This window comes from Heterodontus francisci, unplaced genomic scaffold (genome assembly GCF_036365525.1).
Source record: "Heterodontus francisci isolate sHetFra1 unplaced genomic scaffold, sHetFra1.hap1 HAP1_SCAFFOLD_1081, whole genome shotgun sequence".
NCBI classification, from domain to species: Eukaryota; Metazoa; Chordata; class Chondrichthyes; order Heterodontiformes; family Heterodontidae; genus Heterodontus; species Heterodontus francisci.
Genome location: NW_027141461.1, coordinates 149,938 through 174,661, shown reverse-complemented (window position 1 = coordinate 174,661; position 24,724 = coordinate 149,938). Strand labels below are relative to the sequence as shown.

General features: G+C 54.4%; 1 protein-coding gene across 1 annotated transcript in view; it reads left to right on the top strand.

Moving 5' to 3' along the window:
- Positions 1 to 783: 783 nt before the first annotated feature.
- LOC137363792 (inactive carboxypeptidase-like protein X2) overlaps positions 784 to 24,724 on the top strand; it is a gene marked incomplete at its 3' end in the record, with an annotated part of 161,191 nt that continues 137,250 nt past the window's right edge. Inside the window, exon 1 of the mRNA XM_068027345.1 lies at positions 784 to 793. Coding sequence (XP_067883446.1) covers positions 784 to 793 — 10 coding nt within the window. The remainder of the gene's footprint in view (positions 794 to 24,724) is intronic.

The following is a 24,724-nucleotide window of genomic DNA, read 5'->3' as shown; positions in this document are numbered from 1 at the left end:
TGTGTCAGCCTAGATTATTGTGCTCACGCCCTGTAATGGGCCTTGAAACCGTAACCTTGTGACTCAGAGGTGAGATTGCTACCCACTGAGACGGAGGACCGTAGGGATATTAATTCCGGGAATGGAGATATCATTTCAGGGAAGGTTGAATATTAAGCCTGTGATTGGGGTATTAATCTCAAGTAATTTCAGGAGTGCTGTATTATTCCTGGGCATAGGATATTAATCCTAAAACAGGAGATTAATCCCAGGAGTAGTGTATTGCTTCCAGGATTGGGGTATTATTCCTGTGAGCGGCTTCTTAATTCCGGGCATGGGGTATTATGCCTGGGGACTGGGGGCTATTAATCCCGGGAAGAGGGTATTAATTTCTTTTGCTGGATCTGCAGTAAACTATTTCTGTCTTGGCTAATTATTTGCATTAAAGTATCTTTTTATCAGGAGCAGCTGTATTGACTTGCTGGAATGCAATGTCAGGTATCGGCCAGAATCAGTGTGGTTGACTTGTGAGGACTTTCTGCATCTGCTGTCTTGCAGATGTCAGAAGTGTTTGGAACACTTCCACATGGCCAGTCATCTACTGGAAGCTTCCGACGATTAGTCCGGAAGGTTTACGGTTGCAGACACAGATGTGGATTGCATTGAAGCAGTCAGCAGAGCTGCTGAATACTCTGACACAGCACCACTTGGAACCTGAATTAATTTAGGACCAGTATCATTCGACACCCAATGAAATAGCCACCTTGGGGTTAGTGTTAGAAGAATGTTCATTACCTTGAAAACATGTCGAGAAGTGAGCAGCTCAAACTCCGAGAAATGTGAAAAAAAACACAGAATCCAGCTCCCAGTGAGAAACGCACAGCTCGAGAGAGAAACCGGCAAAAAACCCCCACCCCAACTTAGACACACACTGTACCCCATCCAAACACCCACATACACACTGTCCCCTATCCACCTCCCCACACACACTGTGCCCCATCCAACTCCCCCCCCCCACACACACACTGTACTCCATCCAACCCCCCAAGCACACAAAACCCCATCCAACTCCCCCAGAGACACAAAACCCCATCCAACTCCCCCACACGCACTGTACCGCATCCAACTCCCCCACACGCACTGTACTACATCCAACTCCCCCACACACACTGTACCCCATCCAACTCCCCCCACATACACACTGTACCCTATCCAACTCCCCCAATTGCACTGTCCTGCATCCAACTCCCCACACTCTGTATCCCATCCAACTGCCCACATACACTGTACCCCAGCAACTCCCCACGCTCTGTATCCCATCCAACTCCCCACACTCTGTATCCCATCCAACTCCCCACACTCAGTATCCTATCCAACTCCCCACATACACTGTACCCCAGCAACTCCCCACAGAAACTGTACCGCATCCAACTCCCCACACATATGCTGTACAACATTAAACAGCCCCATACAAACTGTACCCCATCCAACTGCCCCATACACACTGCACCCCACCCAACACCCCCACATACACTGTACAGTATCCAAATCCCCCACATACACACTGTAGCCCATCCAACTGCCAACTTACTCACACTGTACCCCATCCAACTCCCCCATACACACTGTACCCCATCCAACTCCCCCATACACACTGTACCCCATCCAACTCCCCCCACACAAACTGTACCTCATCCAACTCCTTCATACACACTGTACCCTATTCAATTCCCCATACACACTGTATCCCATCCAACTCCCTCACACACACTGTGCCCCATCCAGCTCCCCACCCCCCCACACACACACACACTATCATAATATGATAGAATTCTTCATCAAGATGGAGAGTGACATAGTTGATTCTGAAACAAGTGTACTGAATCTTAGTAAAGGAAACTACGAAAGTATGAGGTGCGAGTTGGCTATGATAGATTGGGAAACGTTACTTAAAGGGATGACGGTGGATAGACAATGGCAAACATTCAAAGAGTGCATGGATGAACTGCAACAATTGTTTATCTCTGTCCAGGGCAAAAGTAAAATGGGAAAAGTAGCCAAACCAGGGCTTACAAGGGAAATTAGAGATAGCATTAGACCCAAGGAAGAGGCATATGAATTTGCCAGGAAAAATAGCAGACCTGAGGATTGGGAGCAGTTTAGAATTCAGCAAAGGAGGACCAAAGGATTGATTAAGAAGGGAAAAATAGAGTACGAGGGCAAGTTTGTGGAGAACATAAAAACTGACTGGAAAAGTTTCTATAGGTATGTGAAGAGAAAAAGATTGGTGAAGACAAATGTAGGTCCCTTACAGTCAGAAACAGGAATTTATTATGGGGAACAAAGAAATGGCTGACCAACTAAATGCATACTTTGGTTCTGTCTTCACAAAGGAGGACACAAATATCATACCAGAAATGTTGGGGAACACATGGCTAAGTGAGAGAGAGGAACTGAAAGAAATCAGTATTAGTAGAGAAATGGTGTTGGGGAAATTGATGGGATTGAAGGCCGATAAATCCCCAGGGCCTGATGGTCTGCATCCCAGAGTATTTAAGGAAGTGGCCCTGAAAATAGTGGATGTATTGGTGGTCATCTTCCAAGATTCTATAGACTCTGGAACAGTTCCTGCAGATTGGAGGGTAGCTAATGTAACCCCACTATTTAAAAAGGGAGATAGAGAGAAAGCAGGGAATTATAGACCAGTCAGACTGACGTCAGTAGTGGGGAAAATTCTACAGTCCGTTATCAAAGATTTTATAGCAGAGCACTTGGAGAACAGTGGTAGAATCGGACAGAGTCAGCATGGATTTACGAAAGGGAAATCATGCTTGACAAATCTCCCAGAATTCTTCAAGGACATAACGAGTAGAGTTGATGAGGGGGAGCCAGTGGATGTGGTTTATTTGGACTTTCAGAAGGCTTTCGACAAAGTCCCACATAAGAGATTAGCGTGTAAAATTAAAGCACATGGGATTGGGGGTAGTGTATTGCGATGGATCGAAAATTGGTTGGCAGACAGGAAACAAAGAGTAGGGATAAATGGGTCTTTTTCTGAATGGCAAGCAGTGACTAGTGGGGTACCACAGGGATCGGTGCTAGGACCCCAGCTATTCACAATATACATTAACGATTTGGAGGAGGGAACTAAATGTAATATCTCCAAATTTACAGATGACACAAAACTGGGTGGGAGGATGAGTTGTGAGGAGGACGCAGAGAAACTTCAGGGTGATTTGGACAAGTTGAGTGAGTGGGCTAATGCATGGCAGATGCAGTATAATGTGGATAAATGTGAGGTTATCCACTTTGGTAGCAAAAACAGGAAGGCAGATTATTATCTGAATGGCTATAAACTGAGAGAGGGGAATATGCTGCGAGACCTGGGTGTTCTCGTACACCAGTCACTGAAGGTAAGCATGCAGGTGCAACAGGTAAATGGTATGTTGGCCTTCATAGCGATAGGATTCGTGTACAGGAGCAGGGATGTCTTGCTGCAATTATACAGGGCTTTGGTGAGGCCACACCTGGAATATTATGTGCAGTTTTGGTCTAGTTACCTGAGGAAGGATGTTCTTGCTATAGAGGGAGTGCAGTGAAGGTTTACCAGACTGATTCCTGGGATGGTGGGACTGACGTATGAGGAGAGATTGAGTCAGTCAGGATTATATTCGCTGGAGTTCAGAAGAGTGAGGGGGGATCTCGTAGAAACCTATACAATTCTAACAGGACTTGACAGGGTAGATGCAGGAAGGATGTTCCCGATGCTGGGGGAGTCCAGAACCAGGGGTCATAGTCTAAGGATACGGGGTAATCCTTTCAGGACTGAGATGAGGAGAAATTTCGTCACCCAGAGAGTGGTGAGCCTGTGGAATTCGCTACCACAGAAAGCAGTTGAGGCCAAAACATTGTACGTTTTCAAGAAGGAGTTAGATATAGCTCTTGGGTCTAAAGGGATCAAAGGGTATTGGGGGAAAGCGGGAACAGGTTACTGAGTTGGATGATGAGCCATGATCATAATGAATTGCAGAGCAGTCTCGAAGGGCCGAATGGCCTACACCTGCTCCTATTTTCTATGTTTCTACACTGTACCCCATCCAACTCCTCAACGCACCCTGTACCCCATCCAACTCCCTCATACACATTGTACGCCATCCAACTCCCCCCCCGCCCCATATACACTGTACCCCATCCAACACCCCAACCCACACCCTGTACCCCATCCAACTCCCGCATACACATTGTACGCCATCCAGCTTCTCACACTGTTCCCCATCCAATTCCCCCACACAAACAGTACACCATCCAACACTCCCAAACAATCACCTTGTACCCCATCCAACTCCCCCGCCCCACACAGACACTGTACCCCATTCAACTGCCCCACACACATTGTACCCCATCCAACTCCCCACACACATCCTGTACCCCATCCAACTCCCCCACACACATCCTGTACCTCATCCAACTCCCCGATACACACAGTACACCATCCAACTCTCCCAAACAAACACCTTGTACCCCTCCAACTCCCCCACACACACTGTACCCCATCCAACTCCCCCCACACACACTGTACCCCATCCAACTCCCCCCACACACACTGTACCCCATCCAACTCCCCCCACACACACTGTACCCCATCCAACTCCCTCCACACACACTGTACCCCATCCAACTCCCCCCACACACACTGTACCCCATCCAACTCCCCCCACACACACTGTACCCCATCCAACTCCCCCCACACACATTGTACCCCATCCAACACCCCCACACACACTGTACCCCATCCAACTCCCCCCACACACACTGTACCCCATCCAACTCCCCCCACACACACTGTACCCCATCCAACTCCCCCGCGCACCACATACACTGTACCCCATCCAACTCCCCCCACACACACTGTACCCCATCCAACTCCCCCCACACACACTGTACCCCATCCAACTCCCCCCACACACACTGTACCCCATCCAACTCCCCCCACACACACTGTACCTCATCCAACACCCCCATACTCACTGGACCCCATCCAACTCCCCCCACACACACTGTACCCCATCCAACTCCCCCCACACACACTGTACCCCATCCAACTCCCCCGCGCACCACATACACTGTACCCCATCCAACTCCCCCCACACACATTGTACCCCATCCAACACCCCCACACACACTGTACCCCATCCAACACCCCCACACACACTGTACCCCATCCAACTCCCCCCACACACACTGTACCCCATCCAACTCCCCCCACACACACTGTACCCCATCCAACACCCCCATACTCACTGTACCCCATCCAACTCCCCCCACACACACTGTACCGCATACAACTCCCCAAGACACACACTGTACCCCATCCAACTGCCTTGCCCTCCCCACACACTGCACCCCATCCAACCCACCCGCCCCCCAAACACTCTGTACCCCTCCACCTCCCCCATACACACAAATTGTAAACCATGCAATTCCCCCATACACACTATACCCCATTCAACTCTCAACACAGGCCCTGTACCTCATCCAACTCCCCCCATACACACTGTACCTCATCCAACTCCCCCACACACACTGTACCCCATCCAACTCCCCCACACACCCTGTACCCCATCCAACTCCCCCACACACACTGTACCTCATCCAACTCCCTCACACACACTGTACCCCATCCAACTCCCCCCACACACACTGTACCCCATCCAACGCCCCCCTCACACACTGTACCCCATCCAACTCCCCCCACACACACTGTGCCCCATCCAAATCCCCCATACACACTGTACCCCATCCAACACCCCCACGCACACTATACCTCATCCAACTCCTCCACACACACTGTACCCCATCCAACTCCCCCCACACACACTGTACCCCATCCAACGCCCCCCTCACACACTGTACCCCATCCAACTCCCCCCACACACACTGTGCCCCATCCAAATCCCCCATACACACTGTACCCCATCCAACACCCCCACGCACACTATACCTCATCCAACTCCTCCACACACGCTGTACCCCACCCAACTCCCCCATACACAATGTATCCCATCCAACTCCCCCATACACACTGAACCTCATCCAACTCCCCATACACACTGTACCCCATCCAACTCCCCCACACACAATGTACCCCATCCAACGCCCCCCACACACACTGTACCCCATCCAACTCCCCCCACACACACTGTGCCCCATCCAAATCCCCCATACACACTGTACCCCATCCAACTCCCCGATATACTCTGTACCCCTTCCAACTCCCCCATACACACTGTACACCATCCAACTCCCCGATACACTCTGTACCCCATCCTACTCCCCCATACACACTGTACCCCATCCAACACCCCCATACACACTGTACCCCATCCAACACCCCCATACACACTGTACCCCATCCAACACCCCCATACACACTGTACCCCATCCAACTCCCCCATACACACTGTACCCCATCCAACTCCCCGATACACTCTGTACCCCATCCAACTCCCCCACACACACTCTACACGATCCAACTCCCCCACACACACTGTACCCCATCCAACTCCCCCCATACACACTGTCCCCCATCCAACTCCCCCCATACACACTGTACCTAATCCAACTCCCCCCATACAAACTGCACCTCATCCAACTCCCCCACACACACTGTACCCCATCCAACTCCCCCACACACACTGTACCTCATCCAACTCCCCCCACACACACTGTACCTCATCCAACTCCCCAATACACACTGTACCCCATCCAACTCCCCCACACACACTGTACCCCATTCAACTCTCAACACAGGCCCTGTACCTCATCCAACATCCCCATACACACTGTACCCCATCCAACTCCCCCACACACACTGTACCTCATCCAACTCCCCGACACACCCTGTACCCCATCCAACTCTTCCCATACACACTGTACCCCATCCAACTCCCCCCATACACACTGTACCCCATCCAACTCCCCCCATACACACTGTACCCCATCCAACTCCCCCACACACACTGTACCTCATCCAACTCCCCCACACACACTGTTCCCCATCCAACCTCCCCACACACACTGTACCCCATCCAACTCCCCCCATACACACTGTACCCCATCCAACTCCCCCACACACACTGTACCTCATCCAACTCCCCCACACACACTGTACCTCATCCAACTCCCCCACGCACACTATACCTCATCCAACTCCTCCACACACGCTGTACCCCATCCAGCTCCCCCCATACACACTGTACCTCATCCAACTCCCCCCACACACACTGTACCTCATCCAACTCCCCCATGCACACTGTTCCCCATCCAACTCCCCCATACACACTGTACCCCATCCAACTCCCCCCACACACACTGTACCCCATCCAACTCCCCCCATACACACTGTACCCCATCCAACTCCCCCACACACACTGTACCTCATCCAACTCCCCCACACACACTGTACCCCATCCAACTCCCCCACACACACTGTACCCCATCCAACTTCCCAACACACACTGTACCCCATCCAACTCCCCCCATACACACTGTACCCCATCCAACTCCCCCACACACACTGTACCCCATCCAACTTCCCCACACACACTGTACCCCATCCAACTCCCCCCATACACACTGTACCCCATCCAACTCCCCCACACACACTGTACGTCATCCAACTCCCCCACACACACTGTACCCCATCCAACTTCCCCACACACACTTTACCCCATCCAACTTCCCCACACACACTTTACCCCATCCAACTCCCCCACACACACTGTACCTCATCTAACTCCCCCACACACACTGTACCTCATCCAACTCCCCCACGCACACTGTACCTCATCCAACTCCCCCACGCACACTATACCTCATCCAACTCCCCCCACACACACTGTACCCCATCCAGCTCCCCCCATACACACTGTTCCTCATCCAACTCCCCCCACACACACTGTACCCCATCCAACTCCCCCATACACACTGTACCCCATCCAACTCCCTCACACACACTGTACCCCATCCAACTCCCCCACACACACTGTACCCCATCCAACTCCCCCCACACACACTGCACCCCATCCAACTCCCCCCACACACACTGTGCCCCATCCAACTTCCCCACACACACTGTACCCCATCCAACTCCCCCCATACACACTGTACCCCATCCAACTCCCCCACACACACTGTACGTCATCCAACTCCCCCACACACACTGTACCCCATCCAACTTCCCCACACACACTTTACCCCATCCAACTTCCCCACACACACTTTACCCCATCCAACTCCCCCACACACACTGTACCTCATCTAACTCCCCCACACACACTGTACCTCATCCAACTCCCCCACGCACACTGTACCCCATCCAACTCTTCCCATACACACTGTACCCCATCCAACTCCCCCCATACACACTGTACCCCATCCAACTCCCCCCATACACACTGTACCCCATCCAACTCCCCCACACACACTGTACCTCATCCAACTCCCCCACACACACTGTTCCCCATCCAACCTCCCCACACACACTGTACCCCATCCAACTCCCCCACACACACTGTACCTCATCCAACTCCCCCACGCACACTATACCTCATCCAACTCCTCCACACACGCTGTACCCCATCCAGCTCCCCCCATACACACTGTACCTCATCCAACTCCCCCCACACACACTGTACCTCATCCAACTCCCCCATGCACACTGTACCCCATCCAACTCCCCCACACACACTGTACCCCATCCAACTCCCCCCACACACACTGTACCCCATCCAACTCCCCCCATACACACTGTACCCCATCCAACTCCCCCACACACACTGTACCCCATCCAACTCCCCCCACACACACTGCACCCCATCCAACTCCCCCCACACACACTGTGCCCCATCCAAATCCCCCATACACACTGTACCCCATCCAACTCCCCGATACACTCTGTACCCCATCCAACTCCCCCATACACACTGTACCCCATCCAACTCCCCGATACACTCTGTACCCCATCCTACTCCCCCATACACACTGTACCCCATCCAACACCCCCATACACACTGTATCCCATCCAACTCCCCCATACACACTGTACCCCATCCAACTCCCCCCACACACACTATACACGATCCAACTCCCCCACACACACTGTACCCCATCCAACTCCCCCACACACTGTTCCCCATCCAACTCCCCCCATACACACTGTACCTCATCCAACTCCCCCATACACACTGTACCCCTTCCAACTCCCCCCAAACACACTATACCCCATCCAACTCCCCCATACACACTGTACCCCATCCAACTCCCCCCATACACACTGTACCTCATCCAACTCCCCCATACACACTGTACCCCATCCAACTCCCCCACACACACTGTACCCCATCCAACTCCCCCCACACACACTGTACCCCATCCAACTCCCCCACACACACTGTACCCCATCCAACTCCCCCACACACACTGTACCCCATCCAACTCCCCCCATACACACTGTACCCCATCCAACTCCCCCACACACACTGTACCCCATCCAACTCCCCCACACACACTGTACCCCATCCAACTCCCCCCACACACACTGCACCCCATCCAACTCCCCCCACACACACTGTGCCCCATCCAACTTCCCCACACACACTGTACCCCATCCAACTCCCCCCATACACACTGTACCCCATCCAACTCCCCCACACACACTGTACGTCATCCAACTCCCCCACACACACTGTACCCCATCCAACTTCCCCACACACACTTTACCCCATCCAACTCCCCCACACACACTGTACCTCATCTAACTCCCCCACACACACTGTACCTCATCCAACTCCCCCACGCACACTGTACCCCATCCAACTCTTCCCATACACACTGGACCCCATCCAACTCCCCCCATACACACTGTACCCTATTCCAACTCCCCCCATACACACTGTACCCCATCCAACTCCCCCACACACACTGTACCTCATCCAACTCCCCCACACACACTGTTCCCCATCCAATCTCCCCACACACACTGTACCCCATCCAACTCCCCCACGCACACTGTACCCCATCCAACTCTTCCCATACACACTGGACCCCATCCAACTCCCCCCATACACACTGTACCCCATCCAACTCCCCCCATACACACTGTACCCCATCCAACTCCCCCACACACACTGTACCTCATCCAACTCCCCCACACACACTGTACCCCATCCAGCTCCCCCCATACACACTGTACCTCATCCAACTCCCCCCACACACACTGTACCTCATCCAACTCCCCCATGCACACTGTACCCCATCCAACTCCCCCATACACACTGTACCCCATCCAACTCCCCCCACACACACTGTACCCCATCCAACTCCCCCCATACACACTGTACCCCATCCAACTCCCCCACACACTGTTCCCCATCCAACTCCCCCCATACACACTGTACCTCATCCAACTCCCCCATACACACTGTACCCCTTCCAACTCCCCCCAAACACACTATACCCCATCCAACTCCCCCATACACACTGTACCCCATCCAACTCCCCCCATACACACTGTACCTCATCCAACTCCCCCATACACACTGTACCCCATCCAACTCCCCCACACACACTGTACCCCATCCAACTCCCCCCACACACACTGTACCCCATCCAACTCCCCCACACACACTGTACCCCATCCAACTCCCCCACACACACTGTACCCCATCCAACTCCCCCCATACACACTGTACCCCATCCAACTCCCCCACACACACTGTACCCCATCCAACTCCCCCACACACACTGTACCCCATCCAACTCCCCCCACACACACTGCACCCCATCCAACTCCCCCCACACACACTGTGCCCCATCCAACTTCCCCACACACACTGTACCCCATCCAACTCCCCCCATACACACTGTACCCCATCCAACTCCCCCACACACACTGTACGTCATCCAACTCCCCCACACACACTGTACCCCATCCAACTTCCCCACACACACTTTACCCCATCCAACTCCCCCACACACACTGTACCTCATCTAACTCCCCCACACACACTGTACCTCATCCAACTCCCCCACGCACACTGTACCCCATCCAACTCTTCCCATACACACTGGACCCCATCCAACTCCCCCCATACACACTGTACCCTATTCCAACTCCCCCCATACACACTGTACCCCATCCAACTCCCCCACACACACTGTACCTCATCCAACTCCCCCACACACACTGTTCCCCATCCAATCTCCCCACACACACTGTACCCCATCCAACTCCCCCACGCACACTGTACCCCATCCAACTCTTCCCATACACACTGGACCCCATCCAACTCCCCCCATACACACTGTACCCCATCCAACTCCCCCCATACACACTGTACCCCATCCAACTCCCCCACACACACTGTACCTCATCCAACTCCCCCACACACACTGTACCCCATCCAGCTCCCCCCATACACACTGTACCTCATCCAACTCCCCCCACACACACTGTACCTCATCCAACTCCCCCATGCACACTGTACCCCATCCAACTCCCCCATACACACTGTACCCCATCCAACTCCCCCCACACACACTGTACCCCATCCAACTCCCCCCATACACACTGTACCCCATCCAACTCCCCCACACACACTGTACCTCATCCAACTCCCCCACACACACTGTACCCCATCCAACTCCCCCACACACACTGTACCCCATCCAACTTCCCCACACACACTGTACCCCATCCAACTCCCCCCATACACACTGTACCCCATCCAACTCCCCCACACACACTGTACCCCATCCAACTTCCCCACACACACTGTACCCCATCCAACTCCCCCCATACACACTGTACCCCATCCAACTCCCCCACACACACTGTACGTCATCCAACTCCCCCACACACACTGTACCCCATCCAACTTCCCCACACACACTTTACCCCATCCAACTCCCCCACACACACTGTACCTCATCTAACTCCCCCACACACACTGTACCTCATCCAACTCCCCCACGCACACTGTACCTCATCCAACTCCCCCACGCACACTATACCTCATCCAACTCCCCCCACACACACTGTACCCCATCCAGCTCCCCCCATACACACTGTACCTCATCCAACTCCCCCCACACACACTGTACCCCATCCAACTCCCCCATACACACTGTACCCCATCCAACTCCCTCACACACACTGTACCCCATCCAACTCCCCCACACACACTGTACCCCATCCAACTCCCCCCACACACACTGCACCCCATCCAACTCCCCCCACACACACTGTGCCCCATCCAAATCCCCCATACACACTGTACCCCATCCAGCTCCCCGATCCACTCTGTACCCCATCCAACTCCCCCATACACACTGTACCCCATCCAACTCCCCGATACACTCTGTACCCCATCCTACTCCCCCATACACACTGTACCCCATCCAACACCCCCATACACACTGTACCCCATCCAACTCCCCCCACACACACTATACACGATCCAACTCCCCCACACACACTATACACGATCCAACTCCCCCACACACACTGTACCCCATCCAACTCCCCCACACACTGTTCCCCATCCAACTCCCCCCATACACACTGTAGCTCATCCAACTCCCCCATACACACTGTACCCCTTCCAACTCCCCCCAAACACACTATACCCCATCGAACTCCCCCATACACACTGTACCCCATCCAACTCCCCCCATACACACTGTACCTCATCCAACTCCCCCATACACACTGTACCCCATCCAACTCCCCCACACACACTGTACCCCATCCAACTCCCCCCACACACACTGTACCCCATCCAACTCCCCCACACACACTGTACCCCATCCAACTCCCCCCACACACACTGTACCCCATCCAACTCCCCCACACACACTGTACCTCATCCAACTCCCCCATACACACTGTACCCCATCTAACTCCCCTCACACACACTGTACCCCATCCAACTCCCCCACACACACTGTACCCCATCCCACTCCCCCCACACACACTGTACCCCATCCAACACCCCCACACACACTGTACCCCATCCACCTCCCCCCACACACACTGTACCCCATCCAACTCCCCCCCACACACTGTACCCCATCCAACTCCCCAATACACACTGTACCTCATCCAACAACCCCCACACACACTGTACCCCATCCAACACCCCCACACACACTGTACCCCATCCAACACCCCCACACACACTGTACCCCATCCAACTCCCCCCACACACACTGTACCCCATCCAACTCCCCCACACACACTGTACCCCATCCAACTCCCCCACACACACAGTACCTCATCCAACTCCCCCACACACACTGTACCTCATCCAACTCCCCCCACACACACTGTACCCCATCCAACTCCCCAATACACACTGTACCCCATCCAACTCCCCCACACACACTGTACCACATCCAATCCCCCACACACACTGTACCCCATCCAACTCCCCCCACACACATTGTACCCCATCCAACTCCCCCATGCACACTGTACATCATCCAACTCCCCCCACTCACATTGTACCTCATCCAACTCTCCCCCACACACTGTTCCCCATCCAACTCCCCCCATACACACTGTACCTCATCCAACTCCCCCATACACACTGTACCCCTTCCAACTCCCCCCAAACACACTATACCCCATCCAACTCCCCCCATACACACTGTACCCCATCCAACTCCCTCACACACACTGTACCCCATCCAACTCCCCCACACACACTGTACCCCATCCAACTCCCCCCACACACACTGCACCCCATCCAACTCCCCCCACACACACTGTGCCCCATCCAAATCCCCCATACACACTGTACCCCTTCCAACTCCCCGATCCACTCTGTACCCCATCCAACTCCCCCATACACACTGTACCCCATCCAACTCCCCGATACACTCTGTACCCCATCCTACTCCCCCATACACACTGTACCCCATCCAACACCCCCATACACACTGTATCCCATCCAACTCCCCCATACACACTGTACCCCATCCAACTCCCCCCACACACACTATACACGATCCAACTCCCCCACACACACTATACACGATCCAACTCCCCCACACACACTGTACCCCATCCAACTCCCCCACACACTGTTCCCCATCCAACTCCCCCCATACACACTGTAGCTCATCCAACTCCCCCATACACACTGTACCCCTTCCAACTCCCCCCAAACACACTATACCCCATCGAACTCCCCCATACACACTGTACCCCATCCAACTCCCCCCATACACACTGTACCTCATCCAACTCCCCCATACACACTGTACCCCATCCAACTCCCCCACACACACTGTACCCCATCCAACTCCCCCCACACACACTGTACCCCATCCAACTCCCCCACACACACTGTACCCCATCCAACTCCCCCCACACACACTGTACCCCATCCAACTCCCCCACACACACTGTACCTCATCCAACTCCCCCATACACACTGTACCCCATCTAACTCCCCTCACACACACTGTACCCCATCCAACTCCCCCACACACACTGTACCCCATCCCACTCCCCCCACACACACTGTACCCCATCCAACACCCCCACACACACTGTACCCCATCCACCTCCCCCCACACACACTGTACCCCATCCAACTCCCCCCCACACACTGTACCCCATCCAACTCCCCAATACACACTGTACCTCATCCAACAACCCCCACACACACTGTACCCCATCCAACACCCCCACACACACTGTACCCCATCCAACACCCCCACACACACTGTACCCCATCCAACTCCCCCCACACACACTGTACCCCATCCAACTCCCCCACACACACTGTACCCCATCCAACTCCCCCACACACACTGTACCTCATCCAACTCCCCCACACACACTGTACCTCATCCAACTCCCCCCACACACACTGTACCCCATCCAACTCCCCAATACACACTGTACCCCATCCAACTCCCCCACACACACTGTACCACATCCAATCCCCCACACACACTGTACCCCATCCAACTCCCCCCACACACATTGTACCCCATCCAACTCCCCCATGCACACTGTACATCATCCAACTCCCCCCACTCACATTGTACCTCATCCAACTCTCCCCCACACACTGTTCCCCATCCAACTCCCCCCATACACACTGTACCTCATCCAACTCCCCCATACACACTGTACCCCTTCCAACTCCCCCCAAACACACTATACCCCATCCAACTCCCCCCATACACACTGTACCCCATCCAACTCCCCCCATACACACTGTACCTCATCCAACTCCCCCATACACACTGTACCCCATCCAACTCCCCCACACACACTGTACCCCATCCAACTCCCCCCACACACACTGTACCCCATCCAACTCCCCCACACACACTGTACCCCATCCAACTCCCCCCATACACACTGTACCCCATCCAACTCCCCCACACACACTGTACCCCATCCAACTCCCCCCATACACACTTTACCCCATCCAACTCCCCCACACACACTGTACCCCATCCAACTCCCCCACACACACTGTACCTCATCCAACTCCCCCATACACACTGTACCTCATCCAACTCCCCCATACACACTGTACCCCATCTAACTCCCCTCACACACACTGTACCCCATCCAACTCCCCCACACACACTGTACCCCATCCCACTCCCCCCACACACACTGTACCCCATTCAACACCCCCACACACACTGTACCCCATCCACCTCCCCCCACACACACTGTACCCCATCCAACTCCCCCCACACACACTGTACCCCATCCAACTCCCCCCACACACACTGTACCCCATCCAACTCCCCAATACACACTGTACCCCATCCAACTCCCCCACACACACTGTACCACATCCAATCCCCCACACACACTGTACCCCATCCAACTCCCCCCACACACATTGTACCCCATCCAACTCCCCCATGCACACTGTACATCATCCAACTCCCCCCACGCACATTGTACCTCATCCAACTCTCCCACACACACTGTACCCCATCCAACTCCCCCATACACACTGTACCTCATCCAACTCCCCCATACACACTGTACCCCATCCAACTCCCCCCACACACACTGTACCTCATCCAACTCCCCCCATACACACTGTACCCCATCCAACTCCCCCCACACACACTGTACCTCATCCAACTCCCCCCATACACACTGTACCCCATCCAACTCCCCAATACACACTGTACCACATCCAACTCCCCAATACACACTGTACCCCATCCAACTCCCCCACACACACTGTCCCCCATCCAACTCCCCCAAACACACTGTACCCCATCCAACTCCCCAATACACACTGTACCCCATCCAACTCCCCAATACACACTGTACCTCATCCAACTCCCCCCACACACACTGTACCCCATCCAACACCCCCACACACACTGTACCCCATCCAACTCCCCAATACACACTGTACCCCATCCAACACCCCCACACACACTGTACCCCATCCAACTCCCCCACACACACTGTACCCCATCGAACTCCCCAATACACACTGTACCCCATCCAACTCCCCAATACACACTGTACCTCATCCAACTCCCCCACACACACTGTACCCCATCCAACACCCCCACACACACTGTACCCCGTCCAACTCCCCAGTACACACTGTACCCCGTCCAACTCCCCAATACACACTGTACCCCATCCAACTCTCCCCACACACACTGTACCCCATCCAACTCCCCAATACATACTGTACCGCATCCAATTCCCCAAGACACACTGTACCTCATCCAACTCCCCCCACACACACTGTACCCCATCCAACTCCCCCACACACACTGTACCCCATCCAACTCCCCAATACATACTGTACCCCATCCAACTCCCCCCACACACACTGTGCCCCATCCAACTCCCCAATACACACTGTACCCCATCCAACTCCCCCACACACACTGTACCCCATCCAACACCCCCACACACACTGTACCCCATCCAACTCCCTAATACACACTGTACCCCATCCAACTCCCCCACACACACTGTACCCCATCCAACACCCCCACACACGCTGTACCCCATCCAACTCCCCAATAAACACTGTACCCGATCCAACTCCCCCACACACACTGTACCCCATCCAACACGCCCGCACAGACTGTACCCAATCCAACTCTCCCCACACACACTGTACCTCATCCAACTCCCCCACACACACTGTACCTCATCCGACTCCCCCCACACACACTGTACCCCATCCAACACCCCCACACACACTGTACCTTATCCAACTCCCGAATACACACTGTACGCCATCCAACTCCCCAATACACACTGTACCCCATCCAACTCCCCCACACACACTGTACCCCATCCAACACCCTAACACACACTGTGTACCATTCAACTCCCCAATACACACTGTACCCCATCAAAATCCCCAATACACACTGTACCCCATCCAACTCCCCAATACACACTGTACCCCATCCAACTCTGCAATACACACTTTACCTCATCCAACTCCCCCATACACACTGTACCCCATCCAACTCTCCCCACACACACTGTACCCCATCCAACTCCCCAATACACACTTCACCTCATCCAACTCCCCCATACACACTGTACCCCATCCAACTCTCCCCACACACACTGTACCCCATCCAACTCCCCAATACACACTGTACCTCATCCAACTCCCCCATACACACTCTACCCCATCCAACTCGCCCCACACACACTGTACCCCATCCAACTCTCCCCACACTCGCTGTCCCCCATCCAACACCCCAATACACACTGTACCCCATCCAACTCCCCCCACACACACTGTACCCCATCCAACTCCCCAATACACACTGTACCCCATCCAACTCCCCCCACACACACTGTACCCAATCCAACTCCCCAATACACACTGTACCCCATCCAACTCCGCCCACACACACTGTACCTCATCCAACTCCTGCCACACACACTGTACCCCATCCAACACCCCCACACACACTGTACCCCATCCAACTCCCCCCACAGACACTGTACCCCATCCAACTCCCCCACACACACTGTACCCCATCCAACTCCCCAATACACACTGTACCTCATCCAACTCCCCCCACACACACTGTACCCCATCCAACACCCCCACACACACTCTACCCCATCCAACTCCCCCCACACACACTGTACCCCATCCAACTCCCCCACACACACTGTACCCCATCCAACTCCGCAATACACACTGTACCCCATCCAACTCCCCCACACACACTGTACCCCATCCAACTCCCCCACACACACTACCTCATCCAACTCCCCCACACACACTACCTCATCCAACTCCCCCACACACACTGTACCTCATCCAACTCCCCCCACACACACTGTACCCCATCCAACTCCCCAATACACACTGTACCCCATCCAACTCCCCCACACACACTGTACCACATCCAAATCCCCCACACACACTGTACCCCATCCAACTCCCCCACACACACTGTACCCCATCCAACTCCCCCATACACACTGTACCCCATCCAACTCCCCAATACACACTGTACCACATCCAACTCCCCAATACACACTGTACCCCATCCAACTCCCCCACACACACTGTACCCCATCCAACTCCCCCATACACACTGTACCCCATCCAACTCCCCAATACACACTGTACCCCATCCAACTCCCCAATACACACTGTACCCCATCCAACTCCCCCCACACACACTGTACCCCATCCAACACCCCCACACACACTGTACCCCATCCAACTCCCCAATACACACTGTACCCCATCCAACTCCCCCATACACACTGTACCTCATCCAACTCCCCCACTCACACTGTACCCCATCCAACTCCCCAATACACACTGTACCCAATCCAACTCCCCAATACACACTGTACCCCATCCAACTCCCCCACACACACTGTACCCCATCCAACTCCCCCACACACACTGTACCCCATCCAACTCCCCAATTCACACTGTACCCCATCCAACTCCCCAATACACACTGTACCCCATCCAACTCCCCCACACACACTGTACCCCATCCAACACCTCCACACACACTGTACCCCATCCAAATCTCCCCACACACACTGTACCTCATCCAACTCCCCCACACACACTGTACCTCATCCAACTCCCCCCACACACACTGTACCCCATCCAACACCCCCACACACACTGTACCTCATCCAACTCCCCCACACACACTGTACCCCATCCAACTCCCCCATACACACTATACCCCATCCAACTCTCCCCACACACACTGTACCCCATCCAACTCCCCAATACACACTGTACCCCATCCAACTCCCCCCACACACACTGTACCCCATCCAACTCCCCAATACACACTGTACCCCATCCAACTCCCCCCACACACACTGTACCCCATCCAACTCCCCAATACACACTGTACCCCATCCAACTCCCCAATACACACTGTACCCCATCCAACTCCCCCACACACACTGTACCCCATTCAACACCCCCACACACACTGTACCCCATCCAACTCCCTAATACACACTGTACCCCATCCAACTCCCCCACACACACTGTACCCCATCCAACACCCCCACACACACTGTACCCTAGCCAACTCCCCAATAAACACTGTACCCCATCCAACTCCCCCACACACACTGTACCCCATCCAACACCCCCACACACACTGTACCCCATCCAACTCTCCCCACACACACTGTACCTCATCCAACTCCCCCACACACACTGTACCTCATCCGACTCCCCCCACACACACTGTACCCCATCCAACACCCTAACACACACTGTACCCCATCCAACTCCCCAATACACACTGTACGCCATCCAACTCCCCAATACACACTGTACCCCATCCAACTCCCCCACACACACTGTACCCCATCCAACACCCCCACACACACTGTACCCCATCCAACACCCCCACACACACTGTACCCCATCCAACTCCCCAATACACACTGTACCCCATCCAACTCCCCAATACACACTGTACCCCATCCAACTCCCCAATACACACTGTACCCTATCCAACTCCCCAATACACACTTTACCTCATCCAACTCCCCCATACACACTGTACCCCATCCAACTCTCCCCACACACACTGTACCCAATCCAACTCCCCAATACACACTTCACCTCATCCAACTCCCCCATACACACTGTACCCCATCCGACTCTCCCCACACACACTGTACCCCATCCAACTCCCCAATACACACTGTACCTCATCCAACTCCCCCATACACACTGTACCCCATCCAACTCGCCCCACACACACTGTACCCCATCCAACTCTCCCCACACACGCTGTACCCCATCCAACTCCCCAATACACACTGTACCCCATCCAACTCCCCCCACACACACTATACCCCATCCAACTCCCCAATACACACTGTACCCCATCCAACTCCCCCCACATACACTGTACCCCATCAAACTCCCCAATACACACTGTACCCCATCCAACTCCGCCCACACACACTGTACCTCATCCAACTCCCCCCACACACACTGTACCCCATCCAACACCCCCACACACACTGTACCCCATCCAACTCCCCCCACAGACACTGTACCCCATCCAACTCCCCCACACACACTGTACCCCATCCAACTCCCCAATACACACTGTACCTCATCCAACTCCCCCCACACACACTGTACCCCATCCAACACCCCCACACACACTGTACCCCATCCAACTCCCCCCACACACACTGTACCCCATCCAACTCCCCCACACACACTGTACCCCATCCAACTCCCCAATACACACTGTACCCCATCCAACTCCCCCACACACACTGTACCCCATCCAACTCCCCCACACACACTGTACCTCATCCAACTCCCCCACACACACTGTACCTCATCCAACTCCCCCCACACACACTGTACCCCATCCAACTCCCCAATACACACTGTACCCCATCCAACCCCCCCACACACACTGTACCACATCCAAATCCCCCACACACACTGTACCCCATCCAACTCCCCCACACACACTGTACCCCATCCAACTCCCCCATACACACTGTACCCCATCCAACTCCCCAATACACACTGTACCACATCCAACTCCCCAATACACACTGTACCCCATCCAACTCCCCCACACACACTGTACCCCATCCAACTCCCCCATACACACTGTACCCCATCCAACTCCCCAATACACACTGTACCTCATCCATCTCCCCCCACACACACTGTACCCCATCCAACACCCCCACACACACTGTACCCCATCCAACTCCCCAATACACACTGTACCCCATCCAACTCCCCCATACACACTGTACCTCATCCAACTCCCCCACACACACTGTACCCCATCCAACTCCCCAATACACACTGTACCCCATCCAACTCCCCAATACACACTGTACCCCATCCAACTCCCCAATACACACTGTACCCCATCCAACTCCCCAATACACACTGTACCCCATCCAACTCCCCCACACACACTGTACCCCATCCAACACCCCCACACACACTGTACCCCATCCAACTCCCCAATTCACACTGTACCCCATCCAACTCCCCAATACACACTGTACCCCATCCAACTCCCCCACACACACTGTACCCCATCCAACACCTCCACACACACTGTACCCCATCCAACTCTCCCCACACACACTGTACCTCATCCAACTCCCCCACACACACTGTACCTCATCCAACTCCCCCCACACACACTGTACCCCATCCAACACCCCCACACACACTGTACCTCATCCAACTCCCCCACACACACTGTACCCCATCCAACTCCCCCATACACACTGTACCCCATCCAACTCTCCCCACACACACTGTACCCCATCCAACTCCCCAATACACACTGTACCCCATCCAATTCCCCCCACACACACTGTACCCCATCCAACTCCCCAATACACACTGTACCCCATCCAACTCCCCCCACACACACTGTACCCCATCCAACTCCCCAATACACACTGTACCCCATCCAACTCCCCCCACACACACTGTACATCATACAACTCCCCCCACACACACTGTACCCCATCCAACACCCCCACGCACACTGTACCCCATCCAACTCCCCCCGCACACACTGTACCCCATCCAACTCCCCCACACACACTGTACCCCATCCAACTCCCCAATACACACTGTACCTCATCCAACTCCCCCCACACACACTGTACCCCATCCAACACCCCCACATACACTGTACCCCATCCAACTCCCCCCACACACACTGTACCCCACCAACTCCCCCACACACACTGTACCCCATCCAACTCCCCAATACACACTGTACCACATCCAACTCCCCAATACACACTGTACCCCATCCAACTCCCCCACACACACTGTACCCCATCCAACTCCCCCATACACACTGTACCCCATCCAACTCCCCAATACACACTGTACCCCATCCAACTCCCCAATACACACTGTACCTCATCCAACTCCCCCCACACACACTGTACCCCATCCAACACCCCCACACACACTGTACTCCATCCAACTCCCCAATACACACTGTACCCCATCCAACTCCCCCATACACACTGTACCTCATCCAACTCCCCCACACACACTGTACCCCATCCAACTCCCCAATACACACTGTACCCCATCCAACTCCCCAATACACACTGTACCCCATCCAACTCCCCAATACACACTGTACCCCATCCATCTCCCCCACACACACTGTACCCCATCCAACACCCCCACACACACTGTACCCCATCCAACTCCCCAATTCACACTGTACCCCATCCAACTCCCCAATACACACTGTACCCCATCCAACTCCCCCACACACACTGTACCCCATCCAACTCCCCCACACACACTGTACCCCATCCAACACCTCCACACACACTGTACCCCATCCAACTCTCCCCACACACACTGTACCTCATCCAACTCCCCCACACACACTGTACCTCATCCAACTCCCCCCACACACACTGTACCCCATCCAACACCCCCACACACACTGTACCTCATCCAACTCCCCCACACACACTGTACCCCATCCAACTCCCCAATACACACTGTACCCCATCCAACTCCCCCCACACACACTGTACCCCATCCAACTCCCCAATACACACTGTACCCCATCCAACTCCCCCCACACACACTGTACCCCATCCAACTCCCCAATACACACTGTACCCCATCCAACTCCCCCCACACACACTGTACATCATACAACTCCCCCCACACACACTGTACCCCATCCAACACCCGCACGCACACTGTACCCCATCCAACTCCCCAATACACACTGTACCCCATCCAACTCCCCAATACACACTGTACCCCATCCAACTCCCCCACACACACTGTACCCCATCCAACTCCCTAATACACACTGTACCCCATCCAACTCCCCCACAAACACTGTACCCCATCCAACACCCCCACACACACTGTACCCCATCTAACTCCCCAATAAACACTGTACCCCATCCAACTCCCCCACACACACTGTACCCCATCCAACACCCCCACACACACTGTACCCCATCCAACTCTCCCCACACACACTGTACCTCATCCAACTCCCCCACACACACTGTACCTCATCCGACTCCCCCCACACACACTGTACCCCATCCAACACCCCCACACACACTGTACCCCATCCAGCTCCCCAATACACACTGTACGCCATCCAACTCCCCAATACACACTGTACCCCATCCAACTCCCCCACACACACTGTACCCCATCCAACACCCCCACACACACTGTACCCCATCCAACACCCCCACACACACTGTACCCCATCCAACTCCCCAATACACACTGTACCCCATCCAACTCCCCAATACACACTGTACCCCATCCAACTCCCCAATACACACTTTACCTCATCCAACTCCCCCATACACACTGTACCCCATCCAACTCTCCCCACACACACTGTACCCCATCCAACTCCCCAATACACCCTTCACCTCATCCAACTCCCCCATACACACTGTACCCCATCCAACTCTCCCCACACACACTGTACGCCATCCAACTCCCCAATACACACTGTACCTCATCCAACTCCCCCATACACACTGTACCCCATCCAACTCGCCCCACACACACTGTACCCCATCCAACTCTCCCCACACACGCTGTACCCCATCCAACTCCCCAATACACACTGTACCCCATCCAACTCCCCCCACACACACTATACCCCATCCAACTCCCCAATACACACTGTACCCCATCCAACTCCCCCCACATACACTGTACCCCATCCAACTCCCCAATACACACTGTACCCCATCCAACTCCGCCCACACACACTGTACCTCATCCAACTCCCCCCACACACACTGTACCCCATCCAACACCCCATCACACACTGTACCCCATCCAACTCCCCCCACAGACACTGTACCCCATCCAACTCCCCCACACACACTGTACCCCATCCAACTCCCCAATACACACTGTACCTCATCCAACTCCCCCCACACACACTGTACCCCATCCAACACCCCCACACACACTGTTCCCCATCCAACTCCCCCCACACACACTGTACCCCATCCAACTCCCCCACACACACTGTACCCCATCCAACTCCCCAATACACACTGTACCCCATCCAACTCCCCCACACACACTGTACCCCATCCAACTCCCCCACACACACTGTACCTCATCCAACTCTCCCACACACACTGTACCTC